Source organism: Nyctibius grandis, chromosome 8 (assembly GCF_013368605.1).
Source record: "Nyctibius grandis isolate bNycGra1 chromosome 8, bNycGra1.pri, whole genome shotgun sequence".
Lineage (NCBI taxonomy): Eukaryota > Metazoa > Chordata > Aves > Nyctibiiformes > Nyctibiidae > Nyctibius > Nyctibius grandis.
In genome coordinates this window covers 30763947-30782038 of record NC_090665.1, presented here as the reverse complement: position 1 = coordinate 30782038, position 18092 = coordinate 30763947, and the positions used below count along the sequence as shown (strand labels likewise).

The 18092-nt window shown below is 40.0% G+C and overlaps 1 protein-coding gene across 1 annotated transcript in view; it reads right to left on the bottom strand.

Annotated features, from left to right (window-relative positions):
* The window catches only part of ABCA4 (ATP binding cassette subfamily A member 4), a 75368-nt gene extending 59617 nt beyond the window's left edge, over positions 1–15751 (bottom strand). The window contains exons 1-6 of the mRNA XM_068407057.1: positions 15686–15751; positions 11237–11330; positions 10571–10712; positions 8821–8960; positions 5941–6068; positions 1424–1621 (exon numbers count right to left, since the gene is read on the bottom strand). Of these exons, the coding sequence (XP_068263158.1) occupies positions 1424–1621; positions 5941–6068; positions 8821–8960; positions 10571–10712; positions 11237–11330; positions 15686–15751 (768 nt within the window). The remainder of the gene's footprint in view (positions 1–1423; positions 1622–5940; positions 6069–8820; positions 8961–10570; positions 10713–11236; positions 11331–15685) is intronic.
* Between the last annotated feature and the right edge of the window lie 2341 nt (positions 15752–18092).

The following is an 18092-nucleotide window of genomic DNA, read 5'->3' as shown; positions in this document are numbered from 1 at the left end:
ATGTTCCTATTTCCCACATGAGTCTATTTTTGTTTAAACACAGACAAGTGCTTCATCAAACCTCATCTTTCCATTTTATTTGATATGGCAGCAATGATATGTTAGCAGCTTAATTTTAAAGCTGGGCAGTGCAGTGTGCATAATCACATGAAGTCCTTAAATGCTGAAAACCTGTCTTAGTACTGTACCATTAATTCTCTGCTACTTTCAGCAAGCATCAGGTAGACAAAAATATCTGAATATTGATGGTGTTACACTGCTGTGGCAGAAAAGGCTGATCAATACTTTCTATGTAACTTTAGCAGCTGCTCACATATCCTGCCTGCTATATACAAGAAACTGCCAGTGTGACTGTCTCATGACATAAAGTTACAAGGTGAAAAACAGCAAATTAAATTCATTGTTGAAAAATGCAAAGTCATGATCATGGGGAAAACAAACACGAAAGATGTACACACAGTGATGGGCTCTGAGTTTGCTATCATGAGGAAAGAAACCTTGGAGTCTTTATGAATAGTTCTCTGAAAGTACCAGTGTGCAGAATACAAATGGAGTATTAGAAACATACTAGGAAAAGAACAGAGAGCAAAAGCAAAAAAACCCCACCAGTATGCCATTTGATATATAAAAATAAATACATATATTCATATTATTACTTTAAAATGTATACTAAAATACAAATAATAACAAATAAATAAATATATATAAAATAGCATAATATCGTCATACTGAATCAAGGTTGCAGTTGTGCTTAATTTATGGCAAGAAGGTCACAGTAGAAAGAGGAACAGCACAATGAAAATGAACAGGCATAAGGAAAAGCTTCTATAGAAAAAGTGATGAAAGCCACTACAACTTGTTTGTTTTTTTGGGGTTTTTTTGTTTATTTGTTTTGGGGTTGTTTGGGGGTTGTTTTGTTTTTTGGTGGTTGTTTTTTTTTTTTTTAAAAAAAAAAAAAGGCTCATATGGCTATCCCAACTCAAGCTGCATTGTGGCTTTGACTTCAGCATAAAATTCTGTCATGCTGGATGGAGCAAAGACAGGATGGGTTGTATGGGGTATTTTCAGAACCCTCAGCAAGGTCCCTGTAGGTCTTGCCACACAATATTTTGAAAGAAAAAAAAGACTGGGAAGACCAGATAATAGTTCCACACACACTCTGATTTTAAAATTGCATTTGAATCTCTTAGTTCTGTTGTACTGTGAGTTTCATCTGTTTCATCCCAAAGCACACTCAGAACTGTCTCGTGTCCTGCTGATGGTAGGTTAACAATCACACACCCATAACCTTACATTTGCAGGGATAAATAAACAAAGACCATTTGGAACACTGGTGATGTATTACAAAGAAAATTCTTGAAGGGCAATGATATATCAGTCAAAAAATGACAACATAAGGCAGGATGATTGTGTTAATACTTACCAACTGAAATAGCTTAAAGTAATCAACATTTGCATACAAAGCATCTTCTACTCTCTGTAGTCTTTCCTGGGACAAGACACACATGGCCTCGTGCACAGAAGGGAGACCTCTTCGGCTGCTGAAGATAATAAAGCGGTCCAGGAGCATCTGGCTGCAAGCAATCTCCTTCAGAGTCAAGTTAGGGACACCGTAGGCAAACTGCAACCAAAAACAATGTTTTATTTACTGTTGTGGAACCTTCATACTGCTCAGGAACAATTAAAGATTTACCAAAAGTGGACACCTTGATATCAGCCCCTGATAATATTTTCATGAATGGCAGAAGGTTGTGGTCAGCTGAAGCATCAACTCTTGAGCCACCTTCACTTTGATGTTATGCTAGATCACCTTGCCTTCAGTCACATTCTTCCTCTTCTTATTAGTGATTCTTCCTTTCATTGAAAAAGTTCTTCTGAGCCTTCTTCCCTTTCTCTCTGTCATCTAAGCACACCTGACGCCATGACACCCATCCTTGTGGTTAAGGAGGAATAGCTACAGCTTTCTTGAAAGTATTTCCCCAGGACCAATTGATTGCTCCACATCACTCTACCTTTTGTATTTAGGCTAGTTATATTTTTGCTGTCAGTTGCTCTAAGAGAAAAAGTGCAGTTCCACTGATTCTCAAGCTTGATTTCCCTCAGTATTTTATTTCAGTTATGATATTTCATCCTAATGCTTCCCCACAGCCATTATTCATTGTCACTGTGCACAGGCATACAGCCAGGCTTTACAAAGCCATTTTACATTAAACCACACCCATCTACTGATTACCACTTCTAGTATAAACATGGAGCAGAAAGAAACAATTACTATCTTTAGTGTTCAACCACTGGGAACAGATTAGTTTATAGTTAAACCAATGTAAATGCAAAATAACTCCATAGAAATCAGTAGATTTACTTGAGATTTACATTGTTGTAATGGAATACTCTTGGTAGTCTATGATTCAGTTCTACTTGCTTTGTGATGGACAGAATACATGGCAATATAATGAAAAGTAGCACTGGAAATTGTTTGTAAGCTAATGTTCCCATCCTCTGTCTGTCTCCTTTCACAGAACAAATTGTAAGGAAAGAAGCTCACAACACTGTGATGACTGTCAATGCCTACTGTGTTTGACAGGAACACAGACTTTCAGACAAACAAGGACTATGCACTGACACAACATCAGCAGGCTAAACAAATTTAATAAGCTGCGCAGAAAAAGAAATCGTCAAAAGCTGCACAGAATATAACTTTCTTTAGGAAAATAATCTGTTGAGTATTCCAGCCTTTAAGACATTTGGATTAAAACACACCACACCCATACCAGGTCAGACATATGTGCACATTTATTTCCTATCTAAGCAAATGACAAGGCCATCTAAGAGATTCTGAACATTATCAAAATTTTATATCTGCAAATCTCCTATAGTCAGCATCTGAGAATGTTTGGTGGTGCCTGTAAAGAGAAATATTTAAAAACACAGAGGAATAAGAAAAAACTTAATTTAGTTGCTTTGGAGAGTGGATTCAAGCTTGATGAGTTATTCATTAAGTGCTTCAGATGTCAGAAACTACCAACAATACTAGAAGTGTGGCTGTGGAAAGTCAGCATCCAGAATAGGAAAGGCGGGGGAAGAGAGGTCTAATACAACATTGTATTTTGTCTACCATGACTGCTCTGAGCTTCCGCTTATGGACCTGCAGCTGACAAAAAAAGCGCAGCTGAATTATGCACAGATTGTGTATTGGAATAATGGTGCAGAAAAGGGATGTGAAATTCTAGTAAAAGTATCTGAGAGGTACTGTCCCTATCATCACTACTGCTGTACCCATATAAAGGCATTGTTAACCCAAGTTAGTGTGGAGAGAGGCAGAATGCAAAAGAGGAAATGCAACTGACAGATACTCTGTCTTGCAAAAACCCTCCAAAACCAAACACCCCTGCCCTCCCTCAAACTGGAACATTTGAATTGGCTTTAACTGACTTTGTCAGTGAACGAATTTGCTTATTTGCTCAGTCACTTATGTCCTTGGGATGTGTGTGAAAAGAATAGCATTTTTTAACCATATACGCCTGATCTGGCATGGTCCTCATCATCTAGTGTGAACTGCAACGAAACTGAGCTGCACAGGGAGGCAGCCTGGGAACCTTGTTTTGACTTGTGAAATGAGGAAACTGTGACATTAACATCATTGAGAAGGATTAAACACACAAAAAAAGAGAGGTTATTTACAAACTGTAACTGCATTTCAAGAATGTTCATGAACAGATGGGATTAGAAAAACATCAAATCTCCGCCCTTCCAATTTTTCCGGTAGGGTGGGCTGTTGCCAATCTTTCCTGAACTTCTTATTGTGTTTTAACATCAGTCTCTTATCTTTATCTTAGAATGACTCAAAAAAGCAGGCCCTCAGAGGAAAACTTCAATGCTTTTTTTTTTTTTAATCAATGTGTCACTGTTTGGCCAAAGCTGGCAAGATGAGGTCCAAATTATTTTTTCAGCTATTTGGCTCTTTGATCAGGTTTAGCTTTCAGCTCTGTGTGTCATTTCCTGCACTCCCAGACGGCTCAGACCTAGATCTGCAGCCAGCTGTTGGCAACAGTCAGGCTCTTGTAAACAAGTTGCTTTCAGGTTCATCAGCTCTGTGCCATCAAAGCCAGGGGGAGAGGGTGTACAGCAATATGCAAGCAGAGGGTAGAGCAGCATGAAGAACTAGAGACGAACTGTCATGGTTGAGGCTTAAGAGACCACAGATCTAGGTTCTAGTCATGGCTCTGCAACTTCTGCCTCAACCAACCATAAGTCTAGCCCAACTAACTTGCCTATCAAGAAGGTCTATAGGAATTAATAGATTTATCTTCCACAGGACATCAAGTGTTCAATTCCTATTGAAAATAATTCTCTTATGGTCTTTTGAAATTTATGAGATCAGTCTTCCTGTATCAGTTGCTCTTAGAGGAAGTATTCACAGCACTTTCTTTCCTCATAACTGTAAATCAGCTCTTGTGAGATGATCTTGTATCCCTGTGATTACTGCTAACAAGAAAACTTCATGGAGGACAGCAAAAGTGGTATTTAACACCAGGTCTCCTCCAGCTTCCTCTCTAACTGATGTTCAGATTTCTTTAATTTCCAGCATAAAGAGAACTACATTGCTTTCTACATCAGCACAGAAAATACAGCAGAAAGACACCATGTTCCAGCAGGTTTTAATCATACTTTTGGTGATGTTGAAAACTTCAGTCCTGCAGGCAGAGTTTTTAACAGTAGATGAATTAATGCCACTGAGGAACTACTAGAAACTAACACAGCAGCACACAGTTTTGGTGCAGCAGATCTCTGACAACGAAGAGGTTAGGGACTAAAAGGGAAAAAAGAAGTCCAGCAGGATATCTGTATATATTCTTCTTGTCACAAGCAGCAAGGAAGCAAATTTTCACCATCTCAGCTGCTACGGAGGTGTGAAAATAAGTAGGATGTATCAGTTGACACTGGCTTTGGTATGGTCTTGTGGTATTGCTTCATAACAAAGTGAGGAGAGGAGAGGGCTTCCCCTGGTACTAATCAAGAATACAGCAGATAAAGCAGATAAGTAATCTGTCTACTAGTAACACTAGCTGGAACCAGTGGTGCACAAAAGGAACTGCATGAAAGTTCATTAATGTCCTCCTTCTTTCTGGCCACACACAGTTCCAGCATTTGTGTTTTATGTGGCAGTGAAAAAGAGGAATTGTGTCTTTCAGCCCCAATTATTCACTTGCTTCCACCCACACACTAACACAGTGTAGAAATTGTTCCAGAGTTCTGATTCAGCAACATTCATTCACTAATACAGCATTCCTTACAGAGCTCCCAGCCACCACCAGTACATGCAAAGGCAGAGACAGCCTGGGCTTGGTCAAACACAGTCCCCTGCTTAGCTGCTTCAGGAGGGATTTGACCTGCAGTTTTCCCTCTGGATTTTCTGAGCAGATCTATTATTCTATCAGAATCTAAGAAAGTAGCTCTGCTTCTCCACTCCCACCTATTCATGTGAGACAATGCCATAAAGCCATCATATTACTCTGCTGACTTTGGGGCAGAGAATTTAACATTTAAATTAAGAACCTCAAATACTTCTCTGCTGCTATTCATCAGGACTGCTGTCTCAAAAGGATGCACAGCTGCCTCATGCTTTTGAGCCAAGTCTTTAATCATGGGGACGGATGCATTGCTTGGCAGTATCATTTCTTGATGCTCATTATTTGGGACCAACAACAGCATTGAACCAAATATCTATATTTAATGCATATTCAAAATGGTTTTTTTAAGACAAAACAAACACCTCTTTCCTCTAGATTAACAAAAAACAAAGGGAGAAGTTGTACAAACAACCTATAAACCAGCAGGTATTCTGGGCACAAGGCCCTCACTGAGGCTACTTTGCATATAGAAATTAAGAGATTGCATCCCACACAGGTAACAGCTTGGAAGCTGTTATACTCTACTCACCTGTTCAGGGCGCACTTGAGCATTAATAAGCTGATGAACAACAATATCTGGGAGGCCAGCATCTTCCAGCAAGAAGGATGTGAGAGTCTCCCCATCTTTCAAAATGTCTAGAATTCGTATTCCTCTTCCTGGATGAAGAAAGGAGTGCAGCGATCAGTGAGATACCAAACAAAGGAAGTTAAAGAACAACTCATACCCTGCCTTAAACCTGCAAAAAGTATGTGCTTTGGCTCATATACTTAGTAGTGACTAATGGGGTCCAAAACTATTTTTAAGTTCAAAATCATTTTAATCCTCTCTTGGGGAATGATCATCAGAAAATGCCGAGTGTTCTAACTCTGCATATCTGATCTCTCAAAGATGTTTCAGACCAGAACTTTGGCAATGGAAGTACTGAAAGCATCCCTGAATGCCTCTGAAAGCCTCTGCCTTTTTTATGAGGTAATGCTTTATTTTAGAAGTTCAGATTCAAGTGTGCTACTGTGTTAGTGTTCTTTCTTCTGGGCCTTGTGTAAATAACTTTAGCCAACCCTTTGCATTTACACTAATTTATCACTTGCTATTGATTAAATCTTAGCTAGTTACTCTTATTCTATAGTTTTGCAAAAATGCCCCCTTGAAAATCTTTCACAAGGAAAACCCATTTTCCTTGGAGAAGCACAAATTGTTTGTAGTTTAATAGTCATATTAAACTAGTTTACCAACTATTAAACTAAAAACTTGCAAACCTTGAGACAAAGCAATGAGGCTACCCACTGTTAAACTAAACATACATGAGAGGCCACCCAATTTCCCTAATCCCATCTATAATAATCAAAATACTGCTGCTCTTAAAGTCAAACAGTGCCAGTCTTTTTAAACTTGCCTCTATTACAAATCAGTATCAGTGTGAATTCTGCCTCAGTATGGTCCAAGTGAAAGCTTGGAAAGTGAATGTTGCTCATGTCCATTGAATACCACAGCCTTTATAAAGGTAGTTCACATAGTATCAACTGACTTAGGTAAAGAATTCTTGAAAAGCACTAGTTCTTCCAGTCTTTAAAACAGGCAATTGAAACTGACGGGAGCAGCTGCATCATACTGCCATGGGGAATGTAGCTTTAGACATCTGTACATAAATGTGCAAAAATTTGCTGCTGAGTGTCTCCATTTTATGAGTCAAGTAGAGTCTTATCAGAGTTTGACAACTGACTTCCACAATTCCATCTGCAATAAGCATATTCTGTCCTGGGGCTGCAGGGGCTAAGCAGAACTTCTTCAATTGCTCCTCCATGTATATATTCAAGCAGTAGACACTGAAAACAATAGTAGGGACCTGTCCCCCGTATACTCACTGATGCCCTTCCTGGCACCCAGGCATTGTGGAGGAAAAAGCACACTACAGGAACACAACTCATCAAATGTGTCAGTGCAAGGGGGGAATGGGACAAGGAAGGAAGACTCAAGAGGTGGAGCCAGTTTAAGGAATCAGGAGAAGGAGCAGCCTTAGTTCTTACATTTGTTAATTTTCCACTGCTCAACTTTGCAGCTAGAATAACATTCTATTAAGAGTGTTACTTACAGGCAACAGTAGTAAGCTAAAAACACACAGTCCCTTTTTCCATATGGCAAAAGGTGGCAATTCACATTTTATTAGTTTAGCTCCAGAACTGACTTTGTTACTTTGTTTTATGAAACAGGAGATTCCAAACATCATTTTTTTTGTTTTTAAGTAAAACACATTCAAAAACCCCACAGATTCGGAAAGAGCATTAACATCTCACAGGGGCGTGGAGGAACGTACTCTATTTTCTAACTGCTGAGTAAAGTTGATACGGATGCAAAGGCAACCTCCCAGGCCATGGGGGTGTGGTCCCTTAGCAATATGTTGCAAACCCATGGCATGTCATGCTCTTCCTCACCTCTAAATAGGCAGGCTTGGTTTTTATAGCTGTGTACAAACTACAGGTCAGATTACACTCAGGTTCTTGTTGTTTGCATTCTGGGGCATTTTGATTGTCTCAGTGTTATTTACAATGAGGTAGTCCCTTTTTTACTTCTAGTTAGAAACCTCTGATGAGATAGTGAAACACATGTATCATGGTTTATACACATCTTATTAAAAATATATAGTGACTATTTGATTTTAATAAGACTATTATTCCTGTGGCAAAGGACTTAAGAATGGGACATATCAGTTCTCAGAGTCGGTCCATTTTTGTGCCATTAGTTTTAGGAGTATCTTTTCAAATTCTGTACTTAAAGCCCAAATATTAAATTAAAAAAAAATATTAGTCCATTTCCTATTTTTCCCCAGGATTGTGTTTTGAGTTCGGCAGGTTGTTTAAGTAAAAATTACTGGAGTCATATAATTTGCAATCCTGTTGATAAGAAGTGTGCAATGCCTGCTCTCTCTAAACACATCACCAAAACAACAAGAAAGTGTTTCTTTCTTCACTGTTTCAAACCTATTTCAGCTAACTCTTGAAACAAAGTATCTCTAAGCTCTTCTTCGGGTCATGCTCCTAGTATACATTCAGGCATATTCCTAGCTTTCCATTCCTCTGCATCTTCCAGTGACACTTTCTTACTGCTTCTGCCTCTACTGTAATAAAAATTAATGAAATCTTTTCATCCACGTTTTACTTCGGATGGTGAGATAGCCATGTTTCTGTGTTTTGAGTTTTGTCTACTGTTATTTAAGGAAGATGGTTGTGGAATGGAGCTGAATGCCTCTCTCCTTTCTCTCAACGCTGGATGAGTTTTAACTTACCCTATCTAACAGCAGCAGAGTAACACCCACATGTGAAATAGATTATAATGTCAGTCTGCAGAGTAACTACTAGTCAGCTCTCACAAGGAGAAATTCAATAGTCTAAAGGATATAGACAAAACAATTACCTGCAATTCTTTCAGGATTAGTTCTCATTGTTTCCATAAACTGAGTCATAATGATCAGCTCTTCCCAGATTCTGCCAAGGTCACCGATTTCAGGGGCTTCCAGTAAGAGTTCCTGAGCATCTTTATATACCCTTGCAAGGCTGAAAGAAGAAACAGAGAACCAACAATAATTCAAGACTGATGACTCTTAAGAACCTTTCACATAAAAAAAAAGGGGAAGTTAATTTTCTGTGTGTTAGGGATGAGAAAAAAATTATTTTGCCCTCAGTCTTGAAACTCAAAGCTCAGTTTTATGGTGACAACAGAGTAGTTTCAGGTGGTGTGGGATTCAGTTAGATTTGGAAGTCCACAGAAGGTTTAAGAGGGCTACAGGTGTTGCAGAAGGTTGGCCCCTCATACACTTTCTTCATTAGCCATGCTGATCTTGATGGGGAGATAGAATCTTCCCCAGACAGCATTCACCTCACAGCTATGATGCAAATCTGCTCTGGTTCTGGCCCAGGCTCAACTCCAGCAGTTAGATGGGGCACTCTGGGCACATGCAGCCCTGCTCAGCCAGGTAAGTGACATGGAATCACCCAGACAGAGAATCCTCCTCCCTCTCCCACATCAATCCCCTCCAATGTAAGGGTGGCTTTTAGGTCCCTTCAAGACATTCCTTCTAGGAGAGGTAGGAAAACAGGAGTGACAAACTGTCACAGGCAGCTGTTCACCTACTGGTTCTGGGTTAGAACACACAGTTCAAGCAAGGATACAATCAGGTCCTGTGTTTATAAACAAGTATGAAAAAATTCTTATTAGCAGCAGGGGAAGGCATGACATTTCTTCAATGGTGGTATGTTTTTCCGTATGTGGAATAGTATATCTCAGTCCTCATGACTTATTTTAGTTTACAGGAAACAGCAAACAGGAAGGACTAAGTTCTTTCAGAAAACACAATGTATTTGCTTCCTCTGTAATGCACTGAATTTACTCTGACTCACAAAGGGACTGTTTGCTCTGTAATAAGCAACCTAGAAAAGCCAGTATGTATAGAAAACAGAACCCTCTAGCTTCACTGTGTGATTGACTGTACCCCACAAAAAAAGTCCAGCTATTTTAAATCCTGTTCACTAGGAACAAAAGGTCAAATGCTAAGTTAACTCCAAGCTACGGACTTTCACATGACTGGAGCTGTAATGGCCTTGACATTGTTAGCTCATGAATTTTAATCACTGGATGCTCCAAAGTGGACTATTTGCAAAGGGAGATTTGGAGCATTTTTTATAGCTATTCTAACAGGTTTTTACTCTAAGAGTCTTTGTCCTCTATGCTGTCTTTCATGACTCAGCTATAACAAACAATGCAATGAAGCACTCCCATAGCTCTGTTTCACTAACAGTCCGGAAATCTCCCATCCTCCTATTTTGTTAATAAGCTTAGTATCTGAAGGTTACTATGCTGATTAAAGTCTCACAAGTATATAGCCAAAACAGGTGCTATATAAGAAACAGCAGTGCAGATTTTCCTTTGCTGCTACTTTATCAGAGCTCTCATTCAGAAGGGACAACTCAAGTGATGAGAAAAGAAAGCTTAGGGGTTTCATACTCTTATATCAAACAGATTTGTGCTGAGACATTCACTAAGTAGTAGGCAATAGAAAGGACGGATTTTACATGCCCATGAATGCTGAACAGGTGCTAAAAGCAGGCTATCAGCCTGGCAGGCCTGTATTACTGCAACCCAGTCTCACACATATAGCTCTGCTTACATGGAATTGTTGTAGTTGGACACAACACCTGGACCCTCTCCATGGGTTGGGCTGCGGAAACAGGGGTTGTTCATGTTACAAAAGATGCCATGTAACCATGGCAGTGTTCCTGCAGACGGCATTGCCTTATTTGGGAAATGACCTAGAGTATGGAAACACAAAATATAAATGATTAGGTGTCTTTTCTAATGCAGCCTGTGTGAATCTAAATAGCATGATGGGTTGGCTCACTACAGAAGGAACGCGATGGAAATCATATAGGTTTCTCTTTTACTAAGCAAAAAAAAAGTCACTGATATAAGCAATATGGCTATTTTCAACTGAAATAAATTCTGAACTAATTTTTTTTTAATAAGTAGTGAAGTAGTACTTTCTCAGTAACAGAATTACAGACATCTACAACTTGATAGAATCTTGAGACCTCATGTAAGTCTGACCACAAAGCATCTCACAGGAAAACTAGAGCTGTTTGTTTGGGTTTTTTTCCCTCCTCACTGGTAATTCTTACAATATATGGCTATAAATTACTCAACTACTTGAAGCAAAGTCTGCTCTTTTGCCACTGAAGAATAATACTCGGCAAACAGATCCCAGTATCTCTGCCTGAGAGCTTCTTGCCATTATCTAGCACAAGTCAGAGCATTGAAACATCTTAAATGTTCTTACATTCATGTTGGCGATACAATGGATTAGCTTTCCTCAGCCAGACAAGGGCAAGAAATAATGACAGAGGCCATACAAGCTCCACCAGAAAACGAAGCTGGAAAAAAAAAAGAAAAAATCAATTCAAAATAAATTTTACAGATAAACCATGTATAGAGTCACTAAGTGAGACTAAAGGGCTGAGGCCCCTTCTCACAGCAGCAATGCCCAGTGCAGCACGTGCCCATGGCTATCCCTTGCCTGTTTCACCATTTGGAAAGGACACCCAAAACCAGCAAGGATCTCATCAGAGCCCCATGAAGTATCCCCATTAACTCAATGGCTTCTCCACTTCTTCTAAAGAAATGTTTAAACATCCTGACTGAGGTAAAAAGAGGCAGCAGGTAGTACTAGACTGCCAGATAGACAAGATGTAAGTCTAAACGTTTTTTATACAAAGAGGGTGAGTCTATAACAATACAGGAAAAAAGGATTAGATGCAAGAGACAAAAAGTGTGGGGTTTTTTTTTTACCCACACTTTTGCAATGTTGGGCTCATTAGCAGGCTGTCAGTGCACTGTGCTTACCCAAAGGTAAAACACTTTAGCATAAGCTTACATTCTTTGATCTTTACTTTTGCTTCTTTTTGTCATCATTCATTTCAACACTATTAATTTTCTAAGGGAGTGGAACATCTCCCTTATGAGGAGAGGCTGAGGGAGCTGGGTCTCTTTAGCTTAGAGAAGAGGAGACTGAGGGGTGACCTCATTAATGTTTTTAAATATGTAAAGGGCAAGTGACATGAGGATGGAGCCAGGCTCTTCTCAGTGACATCCCTTGACAGGACAAGGGGCAATGGGTGCAAGCTGGAACACAGGAGGTTCCACATAAATATGAGGAAAAACTTCTTTACGGTGAGGGTGACCGAACACTGGCACAGGCTGCCCAGAGAGGTTGTGGAGTCTCCTTCTCTGGAGACATTCAAAACCCGCCTGGACGCGTTCCTGTGTGATATGGTCTAGGCAATCCTGCTCCGGCAGGGGGATTGGACTAGGTGATCTTTCGAGGTCCCTTCCAATCCCTAACATTCTGTGATTCTGTGATTCTAATACAGGTGGAAATGTATACATTAAGACCAAATACCTTATTCAATAACATAGAAGACCCCATCAAAGGCCACTTTATTGGCCAGATCTTTCCATACACTTCGAACAGTCACCAGCTCCCAGTCATGACAGAAAATCAAGGGCATTGCTTTACCACAGAGCAACATCCTGCCTGGTTTTCAGTCTATTTCCTCCACTCCTGTGTTTCAGTTTGTTTTACTGCCTCTGTGTGTTTTGGCAGAGGTTTGAAACTACAGCCCTTTGATCCTGTGGAACAGGCTTTGGGCTTTGAGCACCAGCTATGGGATTTTTGCCTCCAGCCACGTGGCACTTTTTTTCTCTTCCTTGCAAGAGCCAGGACAAACTCTCTCCAGAACCGGGGTTGTAGCACGTGCACAGGAAAGCCCTCCCTGCCTCCCTTCCTTTGCTCCCGCCTCCCCAGCCAGGCACCAAATATGTAACAATAATGTGTACATCAGCAGAGCCAGAGACAAGATGGGTCACGTGTGAATGTTTTTTTTTTTCTTCAGACTGTGCCATGCAGGGCAAAAGATACTCCACAGCATAATTAAGAAGAGGTTTTTGGAGCTGCCCTGTTTTTTCCACTATAACTTTGCCTAATACCTGTGTGACATGATCTAGGTAATCCTGCTCTGGCAGGGAGATTGGACTAGATCTTTCGAGGTCCCTTCCAATCCCTAACATTATGTTATTCTGTGATTCTTTAGTTAACCACAGCTTACGCTTGCAGCAAAAGGGTAGAAAGCTTTACACCAGGCAACCATTTCCTATTTCACATTTTTTGTCTTAAGGCTTTCTTTTTTTAAAATAGAGCAACAACACCTCCGCTCACCTAGGAGGTTATGCATGCCTGATATTTTAAAGCCAGAAAAAATCTTACCAGCAGCAAAGGGCAGATGACACAAGTATTAGAGAAGGAAACCTGCCATTACACAGCTCGTCTGGACAGCTGCTGTGCACAGCTCAGAATACAGTGTTACAGACGTTTCTCAGCAGGGGTCCGCAAGGTCTGATTAACACTCATTGCCATCCATTTGACAAGACGTTTGGGACAAGCACTGCACATGCATAAACTCAAGAGAGGTAAGAACTGGGGACACTCCTTGGTTGTCATCTTTGCTGCAGAGTTAATCTGGGTTATTGCTCAGATGTCAATTCTTACTTCATTCCCAGGAAATACAAAATCCTAAGACTTGAATTCAGTAATTCCTTTCTGTCTGAGCTAACTAGTTTGGAAGGGATTGAAGGCTAAAGCACAAGGGAAGCTTTCTTTCAAGCTGGTACACAACGTGTTGTGCGATAAGGGCAGACCAAGTGCCATTAGCCCTCTGATTCTTTCCTGTGATCTTTCTCCTGAGGACATACAGGTGTCTCAGAAATCTCTAGAAGGATCAGAGAGCAACCCATAAGCCTGCAGAACCACAAGATAAACAGCCAGAAATCCCAGCAACATGCACAGAAAAATGTAATATCCAGATGGAGTTGTAATGGAGCAAACACAGTGACAGGACCATATCAATGTGACAAGCCCAGACTGGCTGTGGATCAACTGTTAGCTCTGTAATGAAGTCTTTCCTCTTGTGAATTAGATGAGACTAAATTATGAACTTGAGAAGACTGGATATGTCTCCATTTATGGTACTGCATGGTGGTTAACAAAAAACAGGCTGATTTTCCCAGAACACATTTTATAGCTACTTTTGACATTATGGATTTTTGTTTTGGCTACCTTGTTTCTCTGTGTGGACAAACAAACTGGTAGGTTTATATACTTAGAAAAGGAAATTATTTTTACTGACTCTGTTGTAAATGTTTTAACTCTTCAGAGCACAGAAAATATTTCTCTGTTTTGGATTAAATCACTGCGCTTACAAGCTAGGAATGATCAACACAGAAGGGGATCTCTGGCAACACCAGGAAACACCAAGTTAGCATTCTTGAAAATTCTGTAGGAAAAAATAAACAATAAAAAAAGAGAATTCCTGAAACCTAAGCAGGCATTTTGGGTCACATATCTGAGCAGATTTGCCCAAATAAAACAGTATTTCATACACTGAAAATACTGAAGAATTACATAAAGATCCATTTGCTAAAAATTAAAGAACAGTGGCTTCTAGTTCTCTCAGTATGCACATTTGAAGATCAGAAAGACATGGATTTTCTGTTTGTTTTTTTTTTTTTCCTGAACTTGAGAACCAAACTACTACAGCTCCTTGACAATCAGTAACTGAAGTTCAGCTTCAAAAAGGGGCCCTTATATTTGGCATAATTTAGCTCAAGTATGGATTGGTGACTTTCATACTGTATTAAATCATGAGCTGGCAATGATATATGCATCAGCTCTTGATGGAAATGTAGACTGTGGGAGAAAGTCTGCTGGGAAGCTATGAGAGAAAGGACATTCAATTTGTTCATGAAGAAATCAGATAATCCTTTGATCCTGGAAGTTTCAGTGTGTGAGTCATTCCTAACGACTAAAATCAGGTCAGCACAGGCAAGCATTTCAACTCATCCCATGGTTCAGTTTGACCTTATTGATCTCTGTTATTATGGTAAAATTGTTTGCATGACTGTTACAGCCTCACTGATGCCCTAACGTACTTTTAAATTATTTTTAGTTTGAAACAGGTAGTCTGTCTCTACAGGACCTCAGAGGGACCTTCTTTGTCTGGAAACCAGACTTCCTTTGCTGGACAGAAGTAGTTGCAGTACATCAGATGCCCAAGACCCTAGTTTGAGGTTTTGTTTGACTCTAAGAAAATTTGGCTTAAAGGAAGGGAGGAAAAAAAAACAAAGGCAATGATGAAATAAGGTGGAAAGTAATAGATAAATTTGCTCTAAAACAAAATATCATAAGATTTAAGAGGATTTGAAAGGATTTAAAATACTTCTGATTTTCACCTTGCTTATGTCATTCAGCCATTTTAAAAATGATAAAATCCCTGTGAACTTCAGGGCCCTAACTGGATTCACGTCTAAGAGCAGCTACGTGTTGAGGAGCAAATCTAAAATTAGGAATCAAACCTCCCTGAGCTGAATGGTGCCCAGAGTGTTTTCTAACAGCAGATCTTTTTATGTGAAAATACAAAAATATTACAACCCACAACTCTTCTCCTGGTACACGATACTATTTGGCAAGAAAACCCCAATACAAGTATGCTATGTTCAGTCTGTAAAGAGCAGCTTGGCAAACTGCACCAGCCAAGATTCCAGACAGCAGGCCCATACAAAGATCACATTTGATTATTTGAGGAATTAGTGATTTTTATATGCTGATAAATGTACCAGTTACTTCATCCAGTGGAGTGCACGGTCCAAAGCTGAAATCCAAAGACTAATACTTTACCTTCTGTCTTTTCCGGAGGATCCAGTTCTTCCAGAGTAGAAGTCTGACTTGCCTAAAGAAGCTCATTCTTCTGCATCAATGCTTCTGGTTAACCTGTAAGAAAGGATGCATTACCATTTCTCAGCTGACAGCTGAAACAGACCTCAGAGCAACATTACAGATTTCTGTTCTTATTTTAAGATTATGTTATTATAGAGATCGGTTCCTTTCATTGTCTGCACCATTTATTTTTGCATTTGATACACTATCATACATGAAAAATTGTGGTTTTCCTTTGTTTGGAGGCTGTTTCCTGTGACACATTTGTAAGCACCAAAAAGCAGTAGAGAGGAAAAGCAACTCTTTCGAATGAAAAATGTCACTTGCATTGAATCCAGCTATTAACCTGGAAATGCAAGTAATCAAAGCAGTTAATTGTTGCATCATTTATCAGATTAAATCTGTGCTTTCAAACTATTTCTTCTAAAAAAAGATTAATTTAGAAGTGGATATTTGTTTATATAAAATTGTTTAGTTATTATGATAAAGACAGAATAAGATTTTCTATAAATGTAGATTGATTAACACAGCCTGGAATGTTTTTTGCAAAGGCAAATCCATTTTACTGCCATTTTATTAAAAAATACAGGATCTCATATTTTTATGCTTTTAAATTCAGCAACTCCCACTACATTTTAGTAGAGATACAACAGAATTTAAACCATTGTATGCTCTGTTTTCTAGGTTCGTGACTCATTTTAATCACCATCAATTTTTACCTTCAAAAGGAAAAAGAGAATTTGACATATAAATCTAAATACCAGATACAGGGACCTGTTAAAAAATAAGCAAACCATTTGAATTTACTACCTCTATCAACTTCCTACTTTATAGCTGCCTTATGGGATTTAAATGATTGAAGAGTAGTTTCTTCATGAATGGTTAGTAACTGGGAGACTGTGGAAAAGGAAATGAAAGTTAGATATTGGAAAGCACTTTCTAGTGGTAAGAGTGGTGAAGCAGTAGAAACGATTGCATGGGAAGGCTGTGGGGCCTCCATTGCTGGAGATTACTCAAACCTCTAATCAAGACGTACACAGGTAAAACTGCTCATGGATTAGATGATTTGTTGAGTCTCTCTTGCCACTATTTCTTCACTAATTTTCTCCTTCACATCTAGTTCTTACTCGGACATACACCAAATCCAGGGCATTTCTGAGCAGTTAGCTATTGGAAGGGTTTAGAACCCAGGAATAAAGTCAGCTGAGCATCATCCCCATGCAATGCTACAGGCTTGGGGAAGAGTGGCTGGAAAGCTGTCTGGTGGAAAAGGACCTGGAGGTGTTGGTCAGTAGCTGGTTGAATATGAACCAGCAGTGTGCCCAGGTGGCCAAGAAGGCCAACAGCATCCTGGCTTGTATCAGAAATAGTGTGGTCAGCAGGACTAGGGAAGTGATCGTCCCCCTGTACTCAGCACTGGTGAGGCCGCACCTCGAATACTGTGCTCAGTTTTGGGCCCCTCACTACAAGAAAGACATTGAGGTGTTGGAGCGAGTCCAAAGAAGGGCAACAAAGCTGGTGAAGGGTCTAGAGCACAAGTCTTATGAGGAGCAGCTGAGGGAACCAGGTTTGTTTAGTCTGGAGAAAAGGAGGCTGAGGGGAGACCTTATTGCTCTCTACAACCACCTCTACAACCTACCAACAGGAGGTTGTAGCGAGGTGGATGTTGGTCTCTTCTCCCAAGCAACAAATGATAGGACGAGAGGAAACAGCCTCAAGTTGTGCCTGGGGAGGTTTAGATTGGATATCAGGAAAAATGTCTTCACCAAAAGGGTTGTCAAACACTGAAACAGGCTGCCCAGGGAAGTGGTGGAGTCACCATCCCTGGAGGTATTTAAAAGACGCGTAGATGTGGTGCTTAGGGACATGGTTTAGTGGTGGACTTGGCAATGCTACATTAATAGTTGGACTTGATGATCTTAAAGGTCCTTTCCAACCAAAATGATTCTATGATTCTAAGAAAAGACGATACTTTTGCAGTTTCACTAGTGGCAGCAGGTTCTGCATGTAAACAGGCTGATGGCTCATAAGAACATTCCCACGTGGAAAGCTGTCCTATATTTGGTTGCAGGCAGTTCCCAGCAGTGACCAACTTGCAGCTGCCATTAGTGTGGCATGCCTGTTGCTCCTCAGGAGTTTCCAACAAGGTTCTCTTCACAGAGTTGCCAACTATGGGCAGTCTGATGGCTTTCTGACACTCTTGCATAATGCAGGGCTCTCCAACCTGCTGATATTCTGAAGAATGAATCCTGCAGCTGAACAAATGAGGAAGAGCCAGTTTTGTTCTAGCTCCTCTCACCTTCCTCTAAACCCTAGATGGACACTGCAATCTTTCTGCAACAGCTGTGAAAGGAAATTCAAGCCTTCA